Source organism: Haemaphysalis longicornis, unplaced genomic scaffold, assembly GCF_048455015.1.
Source record: "Haemaphysalis longicornis isolate Haplotype H1 unplaced genomic scaffold, Haemaphysalis longicornis Haplotype H1 scaffold_1, whole genome shotgun sequence".
Taxonomy (NCBI): domain Eukaryota; kingdom Metazoa; phylum Arthropoda; class Arachnida; order Ixodida; family Ixodidae; genus Haemaphysalis; species Haemaphysalis longicornis.
In genome coordinates this window covers 426,101,938-426,120,139 of record NW_027526203.1, presented here as the reverse complement: position 1 = coordinate 426,120,139, position 18,202 = coordinate 426,101,938, and the positions used below count along the sequence as shown (strand labels likewise).

The following is an 18,202-nucleotide window of genomic DNA, read 5'->3' as shown; positions in this document are numbered from 1 at the left end:
CGAATGTACCTATACCATCCTTTTTAGTGACAAAGGTTCATTACTGTTCATTACTTGAGTGCTGGCCAAATCCACTACAACCCATGGAAATTATACGTCCGACTCCTTTTTCCCTGTTGGCTGGCACTGAAAACCTGCCTCAGGCAGCCATATCCACCCACCTCTTCTTGTACTTCATTACCTAGATAAAGAACAACAAACTCTCAGTAGTTCAGGAGCAGGACACTTGCAGCTCCTTGGCCCTGTACTGCCTAGCTTTATCCCTAGCCTGGCAGACACAGTCGTTTCCCGAAATGCCCACAGTGGAAAAATGTTTCCTTCGAGCAGATTCTCCAAGTATGAATTGCATTCAAGCAGCCTAAGTTTCTAATTGTTTTACAAAAGTGGCTGCCGACTTGCCGACACTCACTGTCTCTCCTGGCACACTTTGTGGACACACCACCGCCACCGCAGACATGTTGGCAACTAAAGATTCCCTTTGTCCCCCACAATGATATGTCTGATGAGGTCATTCTTTGTGCGTCTGGTCATAGTTCCACCCTTGACAATCGAAGTGGTTTGCACTCGGCCAGTCCCTGCACCCTCCCCGACACCTCACTTTATTTCACTACTACTATAGCAAAACTGATATCTGCCTAAGCATCCCCAGATGCAATGTACATTGTGGTATAACGTGCGACATGCAACAAAAATTGTTGCTGCTCTACATAGGAATTTTATCATCGAACGGGCATCTCTACTGCAACACAAAAACACCCTTTTCTTTGTAGCAACCATGTGTACAACAACACTGCCATCACAGACTCCGAATAGAATATCTCTTTTTCTGATAGTCTTACCCATCCATCTCGTTCTTGTAGATCACCGGCACAAAGTTGGGAGGCTCAATGTTAAACTCCAGCTGAACATTTTCCAGGTTCCTCTCAAAGGTGTCCACACTTCCAATGTTGAACCAGAGAACGTTCTGCATAAAAACATTGTATACAAGCAAAGCATGCTCAATATTCCATAACCAGACATTCCACTTCAGCCTTGAAGAGAAGAAGATGTTGTGTACGACTAAGAGCCTACACCAACAATAAACTCCACACATGTGCAAACACCAGTAAAAAAAACAAAACAAAACAAAAAAAAGAGCACTTTCACAGCCCTTTTTCTATACTGCCACGAACCATGTCTTGGGAATTGTGTGTTTATTTTTAGTTGCCAGTGCGTGGCTGCACCTGGCCATCTTATCCTGTGTTTCAAGAAAAGTGCCCATTTGTCTTTGTTGCTGTGCCGCACTCAGCAATTCCGTTTGGTAGAGAAAGGGAGTGACTCGTTTGTCACTGAGCTGTGCTGTTCTGGTTTGATCAATAGTGTTCTCAACCCGATGGGATGTTTCTGAAAAAGACTGCGCTCCCAGATAAATGCATGCCGACGCAATGCTGCAGCATTCGATTCACCAACGCTTCACTGTGCACATCACTTTGTTGAACTGCTTATTCAACGTTTGTGATTTTTTTTAGCTTATTCTAGAGCACAAGTTCAATCTAATAAACTTTATTAGTACAAGAACCTCGTGTTGTTTTTGACTACACGACAATATTTACATTTTGCATTTAGTCTCTTTAAATATAATACATAAATACATACATATATAAAAAAAAGGCTATGAAGTTGAAGGTTTGACGGAAGCCCATCTGGTCAGGAGACATGCTGCAGTAAAAACAGAGACACCAGCCAAAAGAAACCGTCAAAAATTGGCTAGCAATTACGATACTCCCTAATGCGATTTAGGCGCAGCAGCAGTGCGCTGAGGCAGCACTCCCTCGTGGGTTCTCTCGACGGCAGCAATGATGAGCCTCTGTGTCGTCAGCGTGAAGCGAGTCTCAGGAAGGGACCGCGAATTGAGTCTTAAGCGAACGCACATCATAGTCATGCACACGCCCCCTCCGGTTTCGCCAAGTGCCTCGCTGTCGAGCATCTCATGTGGGTACAGCATACTGCCCCCTCCTTTCCCCCCACCACACACTTTCAGAGAAGGCTGGCTTGCGCCGCCATGGCAAATTGCCCTCCCCTCTCAATTTCGCTACACTCTCTTTGCTTTTTTTCATCGTTCGCTTTTGCTTTCACGCGTCGGTCTTGCCATCGTTCACTCGGTTACGCCGACAATGCGGCTCAGCCCAGAGACGGCCACCAAAGGGCTGCGCCCTAAAACTTTAAAACAACAAACAAGAGACATTTTGGCTTCTCTATTTATTTATTTATTTATTTATTTATTTATTTATTTATGGAAGCCTTGTTCACAATGGTATAAAGGAAAGTTCATGGCCGCTACCTAAACTTCCGGTTCGTTCATCCTGACGCTCACAAAAGGTCTGTTGCTGCCTCCCTGCTCAATCGTGCAAACAACATTTGCACCAAAGCACAAGACCGTTTAACCGACCTCGACAGGGTGCGAAATGATCTCTCAGCAAGCAGCTATCCCACGGCGTTCCTGAATGGTGTGGAACACCACCTTTCCTGTTCTGTCTAACCGGCAGATCCTCGACCAAGAAGCGTGCTGCCATACCCTGTGTCCCTGGTGTAAGCGAAACCTTGTCTGGGGGGCTGCGTGGTAATGACGTTGAGGTGGCACACGTGCCTGCGTATAAGCTGAGGCAAGCACTCATGGGCGGTAAGGACAGGCTTCTGCGAGAATCGTTTCCTGGTGTGGTTTACAAGATTCCCTGTGCAGATTGCGACTATGCATACATCGGTAAATCAAAAAAGTTTAAACAGATTGAGGCAGCATCAGAACGATGTGAAAAAGAAGCTAACAGCATCGAATGCTCTTGCAAAGCATGTGGATGCAACGGGTCACGAGATTGACTGGGAAAATTCAAGAATCATCAGCAAAGAAAGGAACTTGAAATCACGGCTTCATCTGAAGTCGTCGGAGATACAGAGGACACATCACACACTCAATCGAAATGGAGGACCCCCCCGCCATCCTACACGTGCTTCTTATGTCACGTACTGAAGAAAACATAAACTTCCATGAACTTTCCTTCACCCCATCAAAAACAGGGCTTCCGTAGAGAAGCCGAAATGTCTCCTGTTTGTTTTTTTTTGAAGTTTTTAGCAGTTTCTTTTGGTTGGTGTCTCCGTTTTTACTGCAAAACAAATTGGCAAAAGTTGCCCTAAGTCGCACAAGGCTTGAACCACAGCGAAGCTGGAGGATTTCTTTCTACGTAAGCACTGAAGGACACACCACCACACATTGCATTAGGTTTGAGATTGTTTATCTACATGTTCCGTCGTCGCTTTTCACTACGGTAGTAGTAGTCATCGTCATATCCACCTATACCGTCGTCTTCCTCATGCATGACTGGTGGGCCCAAATCATTTTGACCGCAGGCTTTCAGATTTATCCCGAAGTGGAACACATCAGCATGCGCTAGAACCGGTGGCAACTGGCTTTTCAAACTGGGCACCTGTAGTGCGAGCTGTCTTGTGCTCCCCCCTCGAGGCGCGGACGCACATGAACTCTTTTCTTGGTGTTTTTTTTTTTGCAAGCGCCACGCACACGCCTGGATGACGCCAGGCACTCCTTGTGAGGCGCGTGCTCACGTGCACAGTAAATGATGGGAGCAACAATGACCCCGGGTTTTCTGATGACGCCGCACACATTACGGCCAGCAACAACAGTTCCGTTGTTAAAAAGGCTATGATCAGAGCAAATATGAAACTACAACTCCAGACAAAACTTTACTGCATTACTGCTTTGCTACACACAACGAGACTAGACTGCTTTGAGGTGAATAAGAATCAATTAGTCAGGTTCAAGTCAAATCACAGGCATTACTTGATGCTGTAGTTTCATCATAGTTGTATTTTGCGTTTTTTTTTAACTCTATGCTTTTTTCTCACCTTGGTTTTACTAACAAATAATGCCTTCCCCACAAATAATTGATTGATGATAATTGTTGTTGTGCTTGCATTTATTTATAATGTTTTTTGAAATTTTGCAAAATGCATTGGCTCACAGAAATAAACAAATGGCATGGCCACAGAACAACCAACTTTAACGTCATACACTAAATACAACAAACTCTAACATCTATAGCTTGAAAATTTATCAATGAATTTGGTTGGCTAGCCTGCCTATCACATAGTTTTTCAGTGCAAATACCTAAAAAATCATGCAGTGTGTGTATCAAGTACAAATTGAATTTTTGTCACTAATGAAAATACCTATTTATGCTACTATACAGCAAGAACTGTCCCTACGTTTTCATTGGCCCAAAGTACCGCATGAAAAATCAAAAGACTTGCAATGAACACTACAGCATAGCCACTTTTTAGTGGCCCTACCATCAAAGTTAATTGGAATGCAAAAGTGTTCACTCATTACATTTAACGGCATTTAACAAGCAAGGTCCATGTCACCGCCAGGTTCATTATAAGTGGTCCTGACTGTACCATGAATGGAAGTCTCTCCTTTTTTTCTTGACGAAGGAGGTACTCATGGTGTGGTAGCTATTAAATGAACTATCCAATGATTACAATCCGACACGATTGTTCCTACACCATAGATTTCTTAATGAGCACCAGCCCATGATTTCCACTGACTTGATGTTTTGGAAAATGCTGCTTAGGTGTCTCGGGTCCTTTGAAACAGTTAAGAAAAAACATGCCACTGTCCTTCAAATATAAAAACACGTGTGCTTACAGAGGCAGGTATCACTGAAGGTCTGCATTTCTTCAAAAACAGCACGCACAAACACTTGAATGGGCAACTCCCTATCTCAGGTAGGCATTGAGGTGCTGTATACATCTCAACACGTTAGGCTGCTTTGTCAGGGAGCCGCACAGCCTATTGGTTGCCACTGAGGGCTGCCACAGCAACTGGAGTACATAAACTAGCTTTTGTCAGTCAGTGTGGATGGAACCTGTGGCAGAGGCACCATGGGCCTCATGCTGCATTTTCATATTTCAGTGGCACTCAGCCTTCCCATTACTTGCAACTATCATGCTTGACACTATTAAGTATGAAGCAAGTAGTACTACTACTACTATAACAACAACAACAAAAGTAACCACCAAGAAAAGGGCAACAAGATGTGCGTAACGATCAGTGGTGATAATTTTTTTTAAAAAGAGGAACTCGCATTCCATGACAATCAGTGAAAGCAATATTCTATGTGGTATTTGAGCCAAAAGCTGTACACCACCACGAAATTTCAAATGTAGGGTAAAACTTATTTGGCTTCAAATATCAAGAAAATGCTTGGAAAAAAAAATTATTCATGTGACTAATGCATGATGGCCTCTTTTTTGTGACAGTGTGAACGTGCACAGCAGCAAGAACCTATCTATACATCTTTACCACAGCCCTAGCTGCATAATTACACAGTGAAAAAGTAGCCAATATTTCAAGAAATTAAACTTAAGTAATGTTGCTACGAAGGACTCCAAATTATTTGGGCCATTCGGGAATTTCGAACCTGCAGCAACATTGTGTACACCACACATCAATGTAGTAGGTATGTCAAACAAACTTACGTTGCCGTCAATCTGGTTGCCAGGAAGAAGCCTCACTCGTACCCATTTTTTGTTAATTACTTCAAGCTTTTCAACCTACCAGAAAAAAAAAAAAAAGACAAGAAATATGGACTTACAAGTACAAAAAAAAAAATAAACACTCAATGTGCAGTTGTCACCCCCCCCCCCCCCCCCAAATGCAAGCAATGGTTTCCCAGGTACTTTTCAAACTGTTTTTGGCCATGCTTGAAATTCAAGTTTTTGAAATGATATCTCCTTTCCCCTTCGCCAACACTCAGCTAGCTATTCATACCATGGTGGATAATCAAAATATTTTTGTACATATTAAAAATTCACTCGTTACACCATTGCAGTTACACTGCGAACAAAACTGAACACAGCATTCAGAAGAACGAAAAGTACTTTCAAGAATGAATTTACCGACCACAGATGCAATCACAGCACTTAGCTTTGCAGTAGTTGATTCTACACAAAAGCCCTCAATTGTGCCCTTAGAAAGCCATTCACTGAATTTCATTGCATCTACAAAATGGCTTAAGTAGGAGTAATAGTTGTTATGCCACGAGTTGTTTGGGCAGGTTAATCCATTGGCGCTTTTCCCACAGTTTGAGCCAATTTTCAAATACTCCATGAGCAATCTACCGCCATTGATACACCCTCTCTACATTATTAGCCAGATATAGTGAAATAATGTTGCACTAAAAATCAACAATGCAGCCAAGCATAACACACTTATGCGGAGGATACTCCTGCCATGCCTTTGTGAAGCACAAAACTGAAAAATTTAAAGAAACGTTCATGTGAAAGTAAATAAAAACTGTAAAGTGCATAAGAACATTTCCAGTTCATGCACGTCAGTTAAGTTGATAACAAAATATTTAATTGTCATACACTTTGCACAGCCATCACTACGTGAACACTAGACGACGATTAAAATAATGGTGGCATCCAAACACAAATTACATTGCACCTGCCTAGGAATCTCATCCATGTCTTATGTATACAGATTTGATCACATCGTTTTCCTAGTGCTTTTAGTTGTTTGTCCCACTATGGTTAGCGAGTACTTAAAGCTGTCAGGCACGACTCAAACATTACAAATACATATTCCTGCACAACTATCCACCAACAAACTGATTGCTGAAGTGATTTAACACTGTCACTTATAATCATCAGCGACAATAAACATAAAATAAGCCCAAAACGAACGACTCACAATGCCACGAGCTAAGTAAGCATTGACAAAGTCTTTCCACGTAATCTCCTTGTAGCGCATCTCGTTGAAGGCAAGCAGCCCCAGGATGCCCAAGGTGGTGACCAGGGCTACCGTCATCATACGGTTCTGGTCATCCGGGTTAAAAGGGTTGCGACCACTCCGGCTGCAAAGAGCAGCCAAGAGGAACACGGGCTTGGCAAAGCATTCGTAACAGCCAGAACAAGGAATAATACTGAAACGCGTACAATGCTTCTACCTGACTAGCCAAACAGCAGCACTAAGGACGTCACACAGATGAAGAGGACAATTAACACAACCCGTATACCTGTCACGGCAGCTTACAGCGGATAAAAATTCTCTTGAAGAAGACTGAATTTCGTTTTGAAGCAGCTGGAAACAGGCCAATCTGAATGTTTGTAGAATCTCACATGGAATATGGCAGCACGATTCAAAACCACGACAAAACACAGTACCATAAGCACTGCTGATCTTCATACAAGATTACTGCTGTTCACTAAGCCTATTGAGAATGGATATTTCAGATCTGCCGATATTTCACTAGGGGTTACAAAACATGATGCTGTTCAACCCATCATTAAAGGTGCATGGTGTTTTGAGTGCAACTCCAACTACACCATACACAGTGACATGCGTGCATCAAACTCCACCCCAACATGAATCAAATTACACTTTGCAACAGAAAGCAAATAACTTTTGGCAAGCTGAGCTTAAAATTTTGGGCTTAGTGCGACAAAGAGTTCACTGGGTTATGAGACTTGCCTCAGTAGGGGGTTCAGGGTGAATTTCTACTACATGAGGCTCCTTAACATTCACCAACATAGTGTATCTGGATGTTCCTGTTGCTCACCTTCATTAAAATACAGCCACAGTGACCTAATTTTAAACCAGAAACTCTGAAGAAAAAGTTATCAAAGCACATTTCTCGCTTCTACCCAGCCCTTGTAAGTTCTTTCAGTTTAATGTCGGATATTGTCCAACTTGCTCATTCAATAACTTGCAATTAAAGAGGAAAGATGACACACTAATTCCTCAGTCTACACAAAGTACAGTTTTGAGCTAAATAAACTCACTTCCACCCTACCACTGTAATGGTGTAATAAGAAAATGTTCGATGAACACAAGATAAACAACAACGCAAATTGGTTACATTTAAGGAGGCACACTGGTCTTAAAAACTTTTTTTTTTTTATTACCAACCAATTTCGATGAAACCTGATGGGCATGTTCAGTTTGTTTTAGCTGATTTCAAATATCCAATTAGTTCTGATGCAAGGTAATTATTAGCTCCTGAGATAATTAAAAAAATTCTTGATAATTTTTCTCAGAATAGCAAAAATACTATTCAACAAAATATTAGCAAGGCATGAATAGATACTAAAAGTAGTGGAGAATGCAATGTCGGAAGAAGTTTTTTGTATGGGAAATCACATGCAATTTTACATCGATTCTGACTTCTAGGTTTGAAGTATACCTGCTAACCAATTATAAATAAGCTAATCAAGCAATTATTTAAACATGAAATGCAAAATGCTTCCCTTATTGCACGGTTTAAGCATTCAGCTTCGCTGTGCAAAAGAAATTACCTTTCTAGCTGCACTACATGCCCACTACAATTTCCTATCACTGCGATACCGCTCATGGCGAAGAAGAGAGAAATTATGAAAAAACTTATTTTTCCGTCTACATCGGGCCTGTATGGCTTTTATAAGTACCTGGTAATGTTCAGGTACAGCCTTTCGGAGGAAAAACTGTGCAAACCAGGAGAAAAGTTATACCTAAAAAAAATGGTTTTTTGGGCAAATTTTTGGTCCCAAAAACCTATGCGTCCCCTTTTAAATTTGCTACGGACATAATGCTTTAAAAAGAAAAAGAAGGCAATCCAAAATTACTTGTTTTGCGCATACTGCACGACCAAATATAAAATCTAACACAAGGCATAGTTAGAGAGAAGCGCTATAAGCCTATTAGAGGTAAAAAAAGGTGGTCAATACCGCTACATACTTTCCCTGTCCTCCAAAACTGAAATTCCATTGTGGAGGCTTGCTTCCAGAACTCTGTTTTGCTTGCGAACCACTTTGTGAGGGTGCCTCTTTTGGGAGCTCTGCAAAAGGGAATTACGCATAAGCGATAAACAAAATATTTTCTCCTTTAATGGCATACTTAATCGCTTAGTAATTAAAGCACACTAAGAAACCAAAATAAATGAAGAAAAGATACTTTAAAAACGTACTGACATGAATGATGTCCACAGACACTCACACTTCCATGTGCAAAATCCCACTTTACGACACAAAAGATTACATGCTGCAAAAATCAATAAATTCTGGGTTTACCACTACAAAGCTATCTCGGCTGTGATGAGCACCATAGTAAAGGAGTCCCAATTATTTTTTATCATGTGGGGTCTACTAACATGCCCCAAACATACTGCACATGGATGTTTTTAAATTCCTCGGAAGTGTGGCAGTGTAGGCCATGCATTGAACCCATGACTTCCTGCTTACAGACAGTGAGCCTAAGCCACTCTGACACCACAGCAGGTCCATATCTACCATTCCGCATTCTCCCTATCAACGAGGCCAAAGGAGCTACTGTTATAAAAAAAACTGCAAGATTCTGGACACTGCATTACAAGCACTGCTTCTTCGTTGTACGCAATGAACAAATACATAACATTAGCAAGTAAGGCTGCAAATTAAGCGACCGGATGCCTGGCGGAAAGTGGTGTTTTACTGCTCGCTCACGCAAAAAATAACCAGGACGCCCGAACACTCGCAGGAGTCAATAACTAATCTAGACTAAATTTGCCATGTTTCAGTACTTGTTTTCTCCTCTGACCTGACAAAGCCATGAGGGAAGTAGATAGGGGAGCTAGCACAACAGCACCTGCCCTCACATAGTGCACGGCATATTAAAGGATATTTGAGCTTTAATAGAAAAAAAGGAGCATTACAATAGAGTTGCACTTCGGCGGGCACGTTGCCTGGTGAAAGTAAAGATACTGCAGCAGAATTAAATTCCTGTAATATGTAGCAGTCTTTTGTTTCTAACATAATACTGTCCAAAGCTACACGATGGCCATTAGTACCTTTGAATGTGCATTGCACACAGTTACGGTAGTGCTAAAATACTGCGCACAACTATTGTTTTTTGAGAACTGCTGATGCTGTTTTCAAGCACATTGTCATGAAGTGCTTACATCCCACAAATAACCACAAACAACTGGCCTTGCAAACCATTTGTGTAAAACATAAAAACTTTGAAAACAAATATTGAAACTCTGTACCCTTAAACCATGATCACCATGCAATCTCAAATTTATTTTATAATGAAAACTGAAAAGAAAAGTGCTGTCAGCAAGAATTCAAACTACTTCATTCTCACCTTCATACCATAAAGCTTCCAAATTGTAAACGCTTCGTAGTGCACTTTTAGAGTTCTTAAAGCCACTTAAAGCCACTTTTCAGTGCATATGGCTGCTTACACAGCTTTCATTGTACAATATTGCTGGTTCACCACTACCTTTTGCACACACTGAGCTGACCACTGGGCCCGATGGTCAGTTCATGCCAGAAGAAGAAAAAAAAAGAGAACAGATGAAATATAGCTTATGAGAGAAAAAGGCCTTCACAGCATTTTTGTCTGGACATTCTGCAGCATTCAGCTTTGCAGACTGTAAAATATAAACAAACTCAAATAATTTACAGTATCTGAAGACAGCGAAATTGTCTAATGATGATAATTGTAAAGATAACAATAAAGGCGTGCTCATAGGCATGCTGTGAAACCTTCTATGGTTATACTTGACTTTCAAGGAACAGTATAATAGTCTCCGACAAAGTCAAAGTAAAAATAAAAAGACATTTTGAAAACATTTTGTTTAGTTTGACTTGGTCAGGGACTGCTACATTGCTTCATACTGCCTGACGAGATGAACTTTTGTCGAATTCTTGCCTTTGCTAGCTGGCTTGTCCCCAGCCTGCTCCTTTCCTGGTTCTTTTGGCTCGGCCTTCTTCGATCCTGGGAAGTACTTCTCGAATCCTTTCGGTGGCCTCTCGCAGAGAAGCTGCCACTGCTCCAGTAGAAAGTGCAGCGGCGGCAAAGTCGGGGGAGCCCCGTTCAATGCCAAGATCCTGGTACAGATCTGGAAGTAAATGGATTGGGATGTCATGGAGTATCCTGCTCACATAATAGCTCAAGTGAGTGCTGCTTTGCTTGCTTACAGCACATATTCAGGCTCTAGATGTTACACATGTGACCTTGTTGTTGGTAGGGTTGATGAGCACAGGTATGAAGTTAGTGCTCAGAGGATCAACTTGCCAACTCATTTGCAGACGCTGAGGTCAGTCCCTAGACTGCAACCGTTACAATAAAAAAAGTGACTGTTTAGTTTTTTTACCACTAAGAAGACGTTACGTTTCTTGCTAATTTTTTTTTATTAAAAGCTTGCCACTACCTTAACGGTACGTACAACATGCACGACATTCACCATTGTTCAAGCACTCTTTAGCCATTGAATTTTACAAATAAATACTGATGCAGCCTTGCTGGATGAATGGGTCTATTTACAGTGTTGAAGGGCAAGTACAGTCCTGCCCCTCAACGCTGTAAGCATCACTGCAAGCTGTATCACTGTAAATATTGCTGTAGCAGTGTGTCAAACTGAAAAAATACTAGTTTGGTTACAATTCGGGTGGAATAATGTCGTTCTGGTTTAATTCCAGTTTGACCAAATTACACACTGAACTGGTTCACGAACCAATTCGCAAGCCTTAACCAGTTTGTAAACCGGTTCGTACGCCCGAGCCAGTTCATAAACCAGGTCACAAGCCTGAACTAGTTCAGAAATATGAACTATAACGAAGTGCAAAAAAAAATTAACTTTGTAGTTCAAGGGGACCGGGACCAAAAAATACCAGTTTGGTTCATTCAAAAGATCGCTTCGACCCAATAGCATTGATGCCGATCTTAGTGGCAACTTTAAACAACTGGGCTAGATGATCAGGAAAATAAATGAAGTTCCTGCCATTCACCAGGACCTTTCTTGCCCAGCCCTTATGACGCCACAGGGACATTTATATTTAAGCAATTGGCAGCCGCCGACCAAAGCTACCGCGCTAAAAATCAGGTCTGAGAGATTCTGTGGTGCCTCCAGTCTTGTTTTACCACACCTCGTGATTGCTAACATGAAGTTGCCACATTGATAAATATGTTTTCCCACATCACGTCACTGCGGACGTTGGGTCAAACTTGAAGGTCTTTTAACAAATATAGTCTTTTTTTTTTTTTTGGTGGACTCAACATCCTGCAGGGCTGGAATATCGTAGAGTGGGTTACCAAAAGGTATTTCTTTCAACAAAAAAAAAAAAAGAAGAAGCACAGTTTATTTTGCTTTTGCTTTGACGCCCTAGGCAGAGCACAAAGGCCCAGCAGGTAAATAGCGCCAACCACAAATTTAGGAGAGATCGGTATGGATCTGCCTTTCCTGACCAGAAAAAGGAAGGGAATTCGACCTGCAGTTTAATACTACTTTTATACAAAACAACGTGGTTGCGAAAATTCTGGCAGTTGCCTACTAATGCGGAAACATTTTCCAGTCACTCTCTTATGTAACAAGCCTCTATAGAGTCGGCTCCACCTCTATACAGAAGCAAATTGTTGGGATGATATTTTACAAAGAGTAATCTAGGCAGTTTTATATCACAGTATGAACGCACCATGTATCCCTCTGCGTCCTCGGGAATTATAAAGCGCAACAAGTAGGCACTTTTGGGGTGTTGCGCAGTGCAGCAATCTGTTGGTACATTTTTTTTATTACACTCGTTTCTTAGTCAAACAGGCAATCGGTGACTTCTCCCGCAGACCGGACAGGGAACGCATGAAAATGTCCCGTGAGATAGTTATGCACTACCACCTAGAAAAACAAATATACTCCACCTTATAAATCCTCCCAACAATATTCAGCAAGCTACCTGGAAGAAGCTCCAAGCTAATACAATGTAGTATACCCCTTGTAAATTATCACCGATTTATCCAGGAGCTCAACGACCCTAGAGCTCCTCATGTAAGGCTAAAAGAGCAGAGTTATCCCATATATTGTATGGCTGCCCGAGGACCTGTCTCCTAGCGGTCTGCAATTACCCAATTCTGAGCAGTGCAAGGGCATGATGCTCAGGACCAACCCGTTGATGCAGGTTTGGACCATGACAAGAGTGCTAGATGTTGCTGCTGGAAAGCATGGTCTTGTCGCTGCCCACTGTGACCAATAACCCACCATCCCATGCCCCTTTTTTTTTGACGAAATTAGGGTTCTATCCATTAAGCAACTTAATGCCCAAAACACCACTGCCCTGCCAACAAAGTATAACAGTTTCAAAAAACTGAATCATAAAATTTCGTTTTCTGTGCTGTGTATAAAAATAAAATATTATGCAAGGTATTTATCAAAAATTAATGCTTTCGTCAATTCTACATTTATTTTGCATTGATGTAAAATGCTTGTATAGTCGCAGCAAGACCTGCATCCGGAAGCACAAATCGGAAGCACCCAGAAGCACATATCGCCTGCACACAGCCGAGGCTGTGGTATTTCATCTATGGGAGACGAGCACCAACATACAATTTCAACATTAGTGTGCATTACTTTCCTCGAGTTGCGATCACAAATAGGGAGGGCATTGGCAGTGTTGTGATTGATCTAAGGGTAAAAAAAAGTCCGTGGACGATCACGAAGCTGCTGGTACGTAAAGAAGAAAACTCCCAGAATGACACTTGTCGCGCTATATCAACAAAGGACGTTTGAACCGTTTCGTCATGAACCATTTCGTCATTAATTTTTTCGGTTCAGTTAGGGTTCAGGGTGCTAAAAAAAAAAAAAAGTTCGGTTCTGGTTTTGGGTTTGGCTCGGTTCGACACCCTGCTGTAGGCAGTCAGCTTCAATCCCCACCTCAACTTCTTCTTCTACCAAACCATAGTGCGCTTGGCCAATCCCTGCCCGGCATGCACCTTTTCTCCATTTGACAGAATCACTTTTGGAACTGTTGTCCACCCCCTTGACATTTCACAGTTCGGCTGATTCCTGTGGTCAACGGACTAACCTGGGGCCTGAATATTCTGCAAGTCTTATAAAAATGATAAATAAATCACTACCTTCTGCGCAACGGCAGGCATTGCAAGAAGTGCTGGCTCAGCCCACCTCAGTGTTTGATTTTGCACAGGGTAAATACCCTTCTGCGCCGCCCAAAACTCGAACGCAGCATTAGTGGAGATGAAACACCCATCTTGCAAAAGCCTTACCACACATTGCCCGCTGAGTGCAGCATATGATGAACAAACCGAGGAGACTCTCTGAAAGGGTGTCCTTTAGGAGCCTACAAGCCCATGGGCTTCCCCTGCAATTCTGCTCAAAGAAAGACAGCACGAGGGGCTCCTGCGTTGATTACTATAGACTCAACAATATAAGAAAGAAGGACGTCTATGCTCTTTTACAAGTTGATGACACCACGAAGTGTCTGCATTCTGTCTACTACTCCCCAGACAACCTTCAGTCAGGCTACTGGGAGTTTCCTATGCCCCCAGTGATAAAAAAAAAAAGACTGCGCTTGTCATACAAGATGAACTCTTCAAATTTAATGTGATGCTGTTCGGACTGTGCAATATGCCTGCAACATTTGAGAGATTTATGGACACAGTACAGCAGTGTCCAAGTGGGAAATCTGTATGGGTTACTCAGACCATGTAATTAGTTTTAGCAGGACGTTCGACGAATGCAACTAATGGCTTGATGCTGTCTTTCAGCGCATCACACAGGCTGGCTTGGTTTAAATTCCAAGAAGTGCCACTTCGGCAAGCGCCAGGCTTCCTTGATGACCAAGATTGAATCCACCCCAATTTACCAGTTCGTGACATTGCTCGCCTGTCCTCGCTCGCCACGAATGAGGACATCACTCGCTCACACATTGCCCGCCACGATTCCCTGTCTTCTCATGGTTCTTTGTAAAGACGCCCTTCATGTGAACTCCCGAATGTGACTCTTCTTGAATACATGGCCCCTGTAAAGGTGCACTCAAATGCCAGTGCAACAGGTGTCAGCGCTACTCTTGTACAACCCCCTGGTGGTTTCTGGGTTGGACTGTATCCCTTTGAAACGGGTTGACTAGCACCGGGAAATCCTGTGAGTGCAATAGCTGGTTGATTACACTTCCGCACATCATTTTAAAATTCTGACAGACCCCCACTGACTGTGCTGGCTTGTCAGACTATGTGACTTTTCTTGTTGAATCGCCCACTGGTCCTTATGGCTCCAAGAATTTCAGTTCTCTGTTACCTACAAGAGCGTGCACCGCTACATCTTGGTCTCAGCCACGGTTGCCATTTTTACGATGGAGGCAAAAAAAAAAAAAAAAACGTGTGTGTTGAGATTTAAAACAACCTTCTTACATGCCACTGCGTAAAATATTTGATAGCTGCCCTGAAAACTGTTTTTGAAAAGGCCCCTTCAAAGGTAAAAATGATAAAACCACTAAAATAGCTTTGCTTCCTGTATTTCTTGATAAATGGTTAAACCTGAATGTTCATATTTGGATGTTATTGGCAAAGGCTACACTTGGACTGTGGGTGCACCGTAGTGGAGGGTTAAGTTACAGAAGCTAGTGAACCAAAACCTCAAATCTCATACACACCGGCACTTGTTTTTCTCACTCCCATTACAAAAACAGCCACAACGGCCACAAGTTGAACTTAGACCTTCTCTCAGCAACACACCTGGACCACTAAGCACTGCGGTGGGTTTTGATAAATCGCTAAAGACAGCCAACACATCTGAGAAGGTAAAACGTTACCAATGCAAGTAACTAACAAGAGTAGTTCAAGGCAGTTGACTTTCCTTTACTGGAAAAAAAGAAAGACAGCTAAAAGGATGTCAACAGAAATCAAGATGCAAATAAATACAACCGCAACACACATTTACAGGGACGGTTCTCACCCCAATTTTGTACAATCTGTTGCATCTTTTTTCTTTTCAGTTTAACACGTACAGTGTACCACAGCTGTGGAAAAAGGAATGATGGAATTTCTACTGTAGCAACATTGACATGGAATGAACACGGACGTTGAATTTATTCCACATTCTAATTACTTCCCCTTAACCAATGACAATCACCACAAGTGCATTTATAGCATTAAGCCAGGGGCATTAAGAGACCTAGAAGGACCGTTTAAAAAAATAACACATTTCTACAGCTAGCTGATCTAAATGCACCAACCTGTTTTCGCAATTATTTCATTCGTTTCACGAGCCAGGCAGGCAATTAAACGCGTCTGTCGGTAAACGCATTTAATTGATGCAGTATTCTGCTCGCTATTCCCGAACGTCTTCAAATGTTCGCAAGTTATTCGTTGTTTCAAACAAATGTAAAGTTGTACGTACAATGTAAAGTTGTACGTACCCCTATTTCCACATTTTCGTATGTGCGTGCAGCAGAGAAACAAATCCAACCCCCCGGTTAGAGAGCGTAACTATTCTGACCGCCCAGGGCACCCCAGCTTCCTTCACCAGGTACGAAGAAAACACAGCAGTATTCTTCTGAAGCCCTCCCACACAATCGACTTTTACCCTTTAGGAGAACCAATTAAAAAGTCATTGACTCAGAACCAAAAGTGGTTAGCGCTTACTGGCGATAGCATCGTAACAGCACACGTTTTGTCCGAGTTTCACATCTAGAACAAGCCGCCGCTTCACACGCTTTTCTGTACTATACAAGTCTTCAGTCCTCTACACGTGCACATAAAAACTGACCGGTAAGGGTTGTTTTCAGTAATTCAAGGCCCGCGTGTGGACACAAATTGCCGGTAAATTCCCAGTGCACAGGGGAAGGTCAGAACAAAATTGTGGTCAGTACCAAGGAAAGAATTAAGCCGCTGTAACGGGTAAGATTCGTCGATCGCAACTAACCTCGTTTCGAGACAATCTTGTCTGGTGCAACGTCCTGAGAAGACTTCTTTCGATTCGCATGCCCATCTGAAGATACCTGCTCGCCATCGTGAAAGCCGTGTGCTTCACGTATCCAGGCGAAGATTGTTGTACTGATCTCTCGCTTCCTTTCCGGCGCGTCTCACTTTACGAACATCTCGCGACAATGTAGGACCGACAGGGCTTGCAGTCAGATGGTTTATATTGCATCAGGAAAAGCACGCCGCTTCCTGGCACCATGAAATGTTACACTACAAGCTGCTACAAGCTGCAGCCTGCGAGCAGAAGGAGCACACGGCAAGGCGGGCCAAAAGGCTTGTTTAGCAGATAATCTTCCCAGAGGGAGCTCCAAGCCATTAAGAAAAAAAACGTTGGGATTATTTTCGCAATTAATTTTAAGTAAAGCGTACGTAGATCAAATATTACAATTATTAGGTGCTCAGTCAAACAAAAATTGAAACATCAGCTTTATTGAACGAGCCTCCTGCACGCAAGTTGACTTTCGTCCAGCGTCGTGCGGTCGTGCACTGCCTGCTGTCGACACCAAGGTCGACACCGGAGTTGTGTTGGTTGTGTGTCGACAGTTAAGATACTGCAACAGTTAAAAGCATGCGTAAGCATAGGAACATAGAGGAAAGAATAGAAGGCTCAAAACGGCCAGATCTGTATCTCGTCATGGCTTCGGTCAGCGAAGCTGGTGAGGCCTTCAGAGCCATGTCCAGACTCCAGGGCAAAGCGTCCCGGACGCTGGCGCGGTTGGGACGCGTGATGTCGGCGGCCGATTGCCGGCGCGTGGGTATGCGTGGGCTTCAGAGGGGAGCGCACCGTGGGACGGGTTGCAGACATTTCAGCGACCGCCGTTACATCGAACGCCACTACATACAAGACGTTTCATCAAACACCGTGTCATCGAACGCCGTTTGGTCGAAGGACGTTTGACATTCCATCAAATTGGGCCGTACATAAAATAGCAAAGCATTCAGCGCGCATGTGCAGAAATAAATGGGTTTGTTGTTTTCTGCAGCCCTCTGTCGTCAGGCTGAGTGCCTTTTAGGTGTTTTACTCGCGCATGTATTTGGCTGTTCTTTATCTCAGTATGTTTGCAGGCGTGTGCATAAGCTTGAACTGCAAACACACTTTCACATTTTTCAGCCTTTGGCCCCCATAGAATTCGAAGCCTGCACGTCAATTGACCAGAGTTACTTCACACATTGCTAAAAAATTACCGGCTCGCAGGGGTCCTACGAACTGGAGGATTCTTCACCAGCTGCCTCGGAGCTGGTATATACGATTGTTCGGTGGCGGGAAAGCTGGCGTGGCGGGAAAGCACGCCAGCTGCTTAGTGACTTGATCAGCATGCCACCTCTGTTTCCCCCTGCCTTCTGTCCTTTCCGCCATTAACAGAACAAGGGCTGCCATGGGGACATAAATTGGTAGAATGCTGGCACAGTAGGGTTTCAGAAGCG

At 42.9% G+C, this 18,202-nt stretch overlaps 1 protein-coding gene across 1 annotated transcript in view; it reads right to left on the bottom strand.

Annotated features, from left to right (window-relative positions):
* Positions 1–17,037, bottom strand: part of Afg3l2 (AFG3 like matrix AAA peptidase subunit 2) — a 34,941-nt gene extending 17,904 nt beyond the window's left edge. Inside the window, exons 1-6 of the mRNA XM_077687291.1 lie at positions 16,719–17,037; positions 10,721–10,910; positions 8,768–8,867; positions 6,746–6,908; positions 5,530–5,604; positions 840–964 (exon numbers count right to left, since the gene is read on the bottom strand). Of these exons, the coding sequence (XP_077543417.1) occupies positions 840–964; positions 5,530–5,604; positions 6,746–6,908; positions 8,768–8,867; positions 10,721–10,910; positions 16,719–16,805 (740 nt within the window). The 5' untranslated portion in view covers positions 16,806–17,037. The remainder of the gene's footprint in view (positions 1–839; positions 965–5,529; positions 5,605–6,745; positions 6,909–8,767; positions 8,868–10,720; positions 10,911–16,718) is intronic.
* Positions 17,038–18,202: the final 1,165 nt, after the last annotated feature.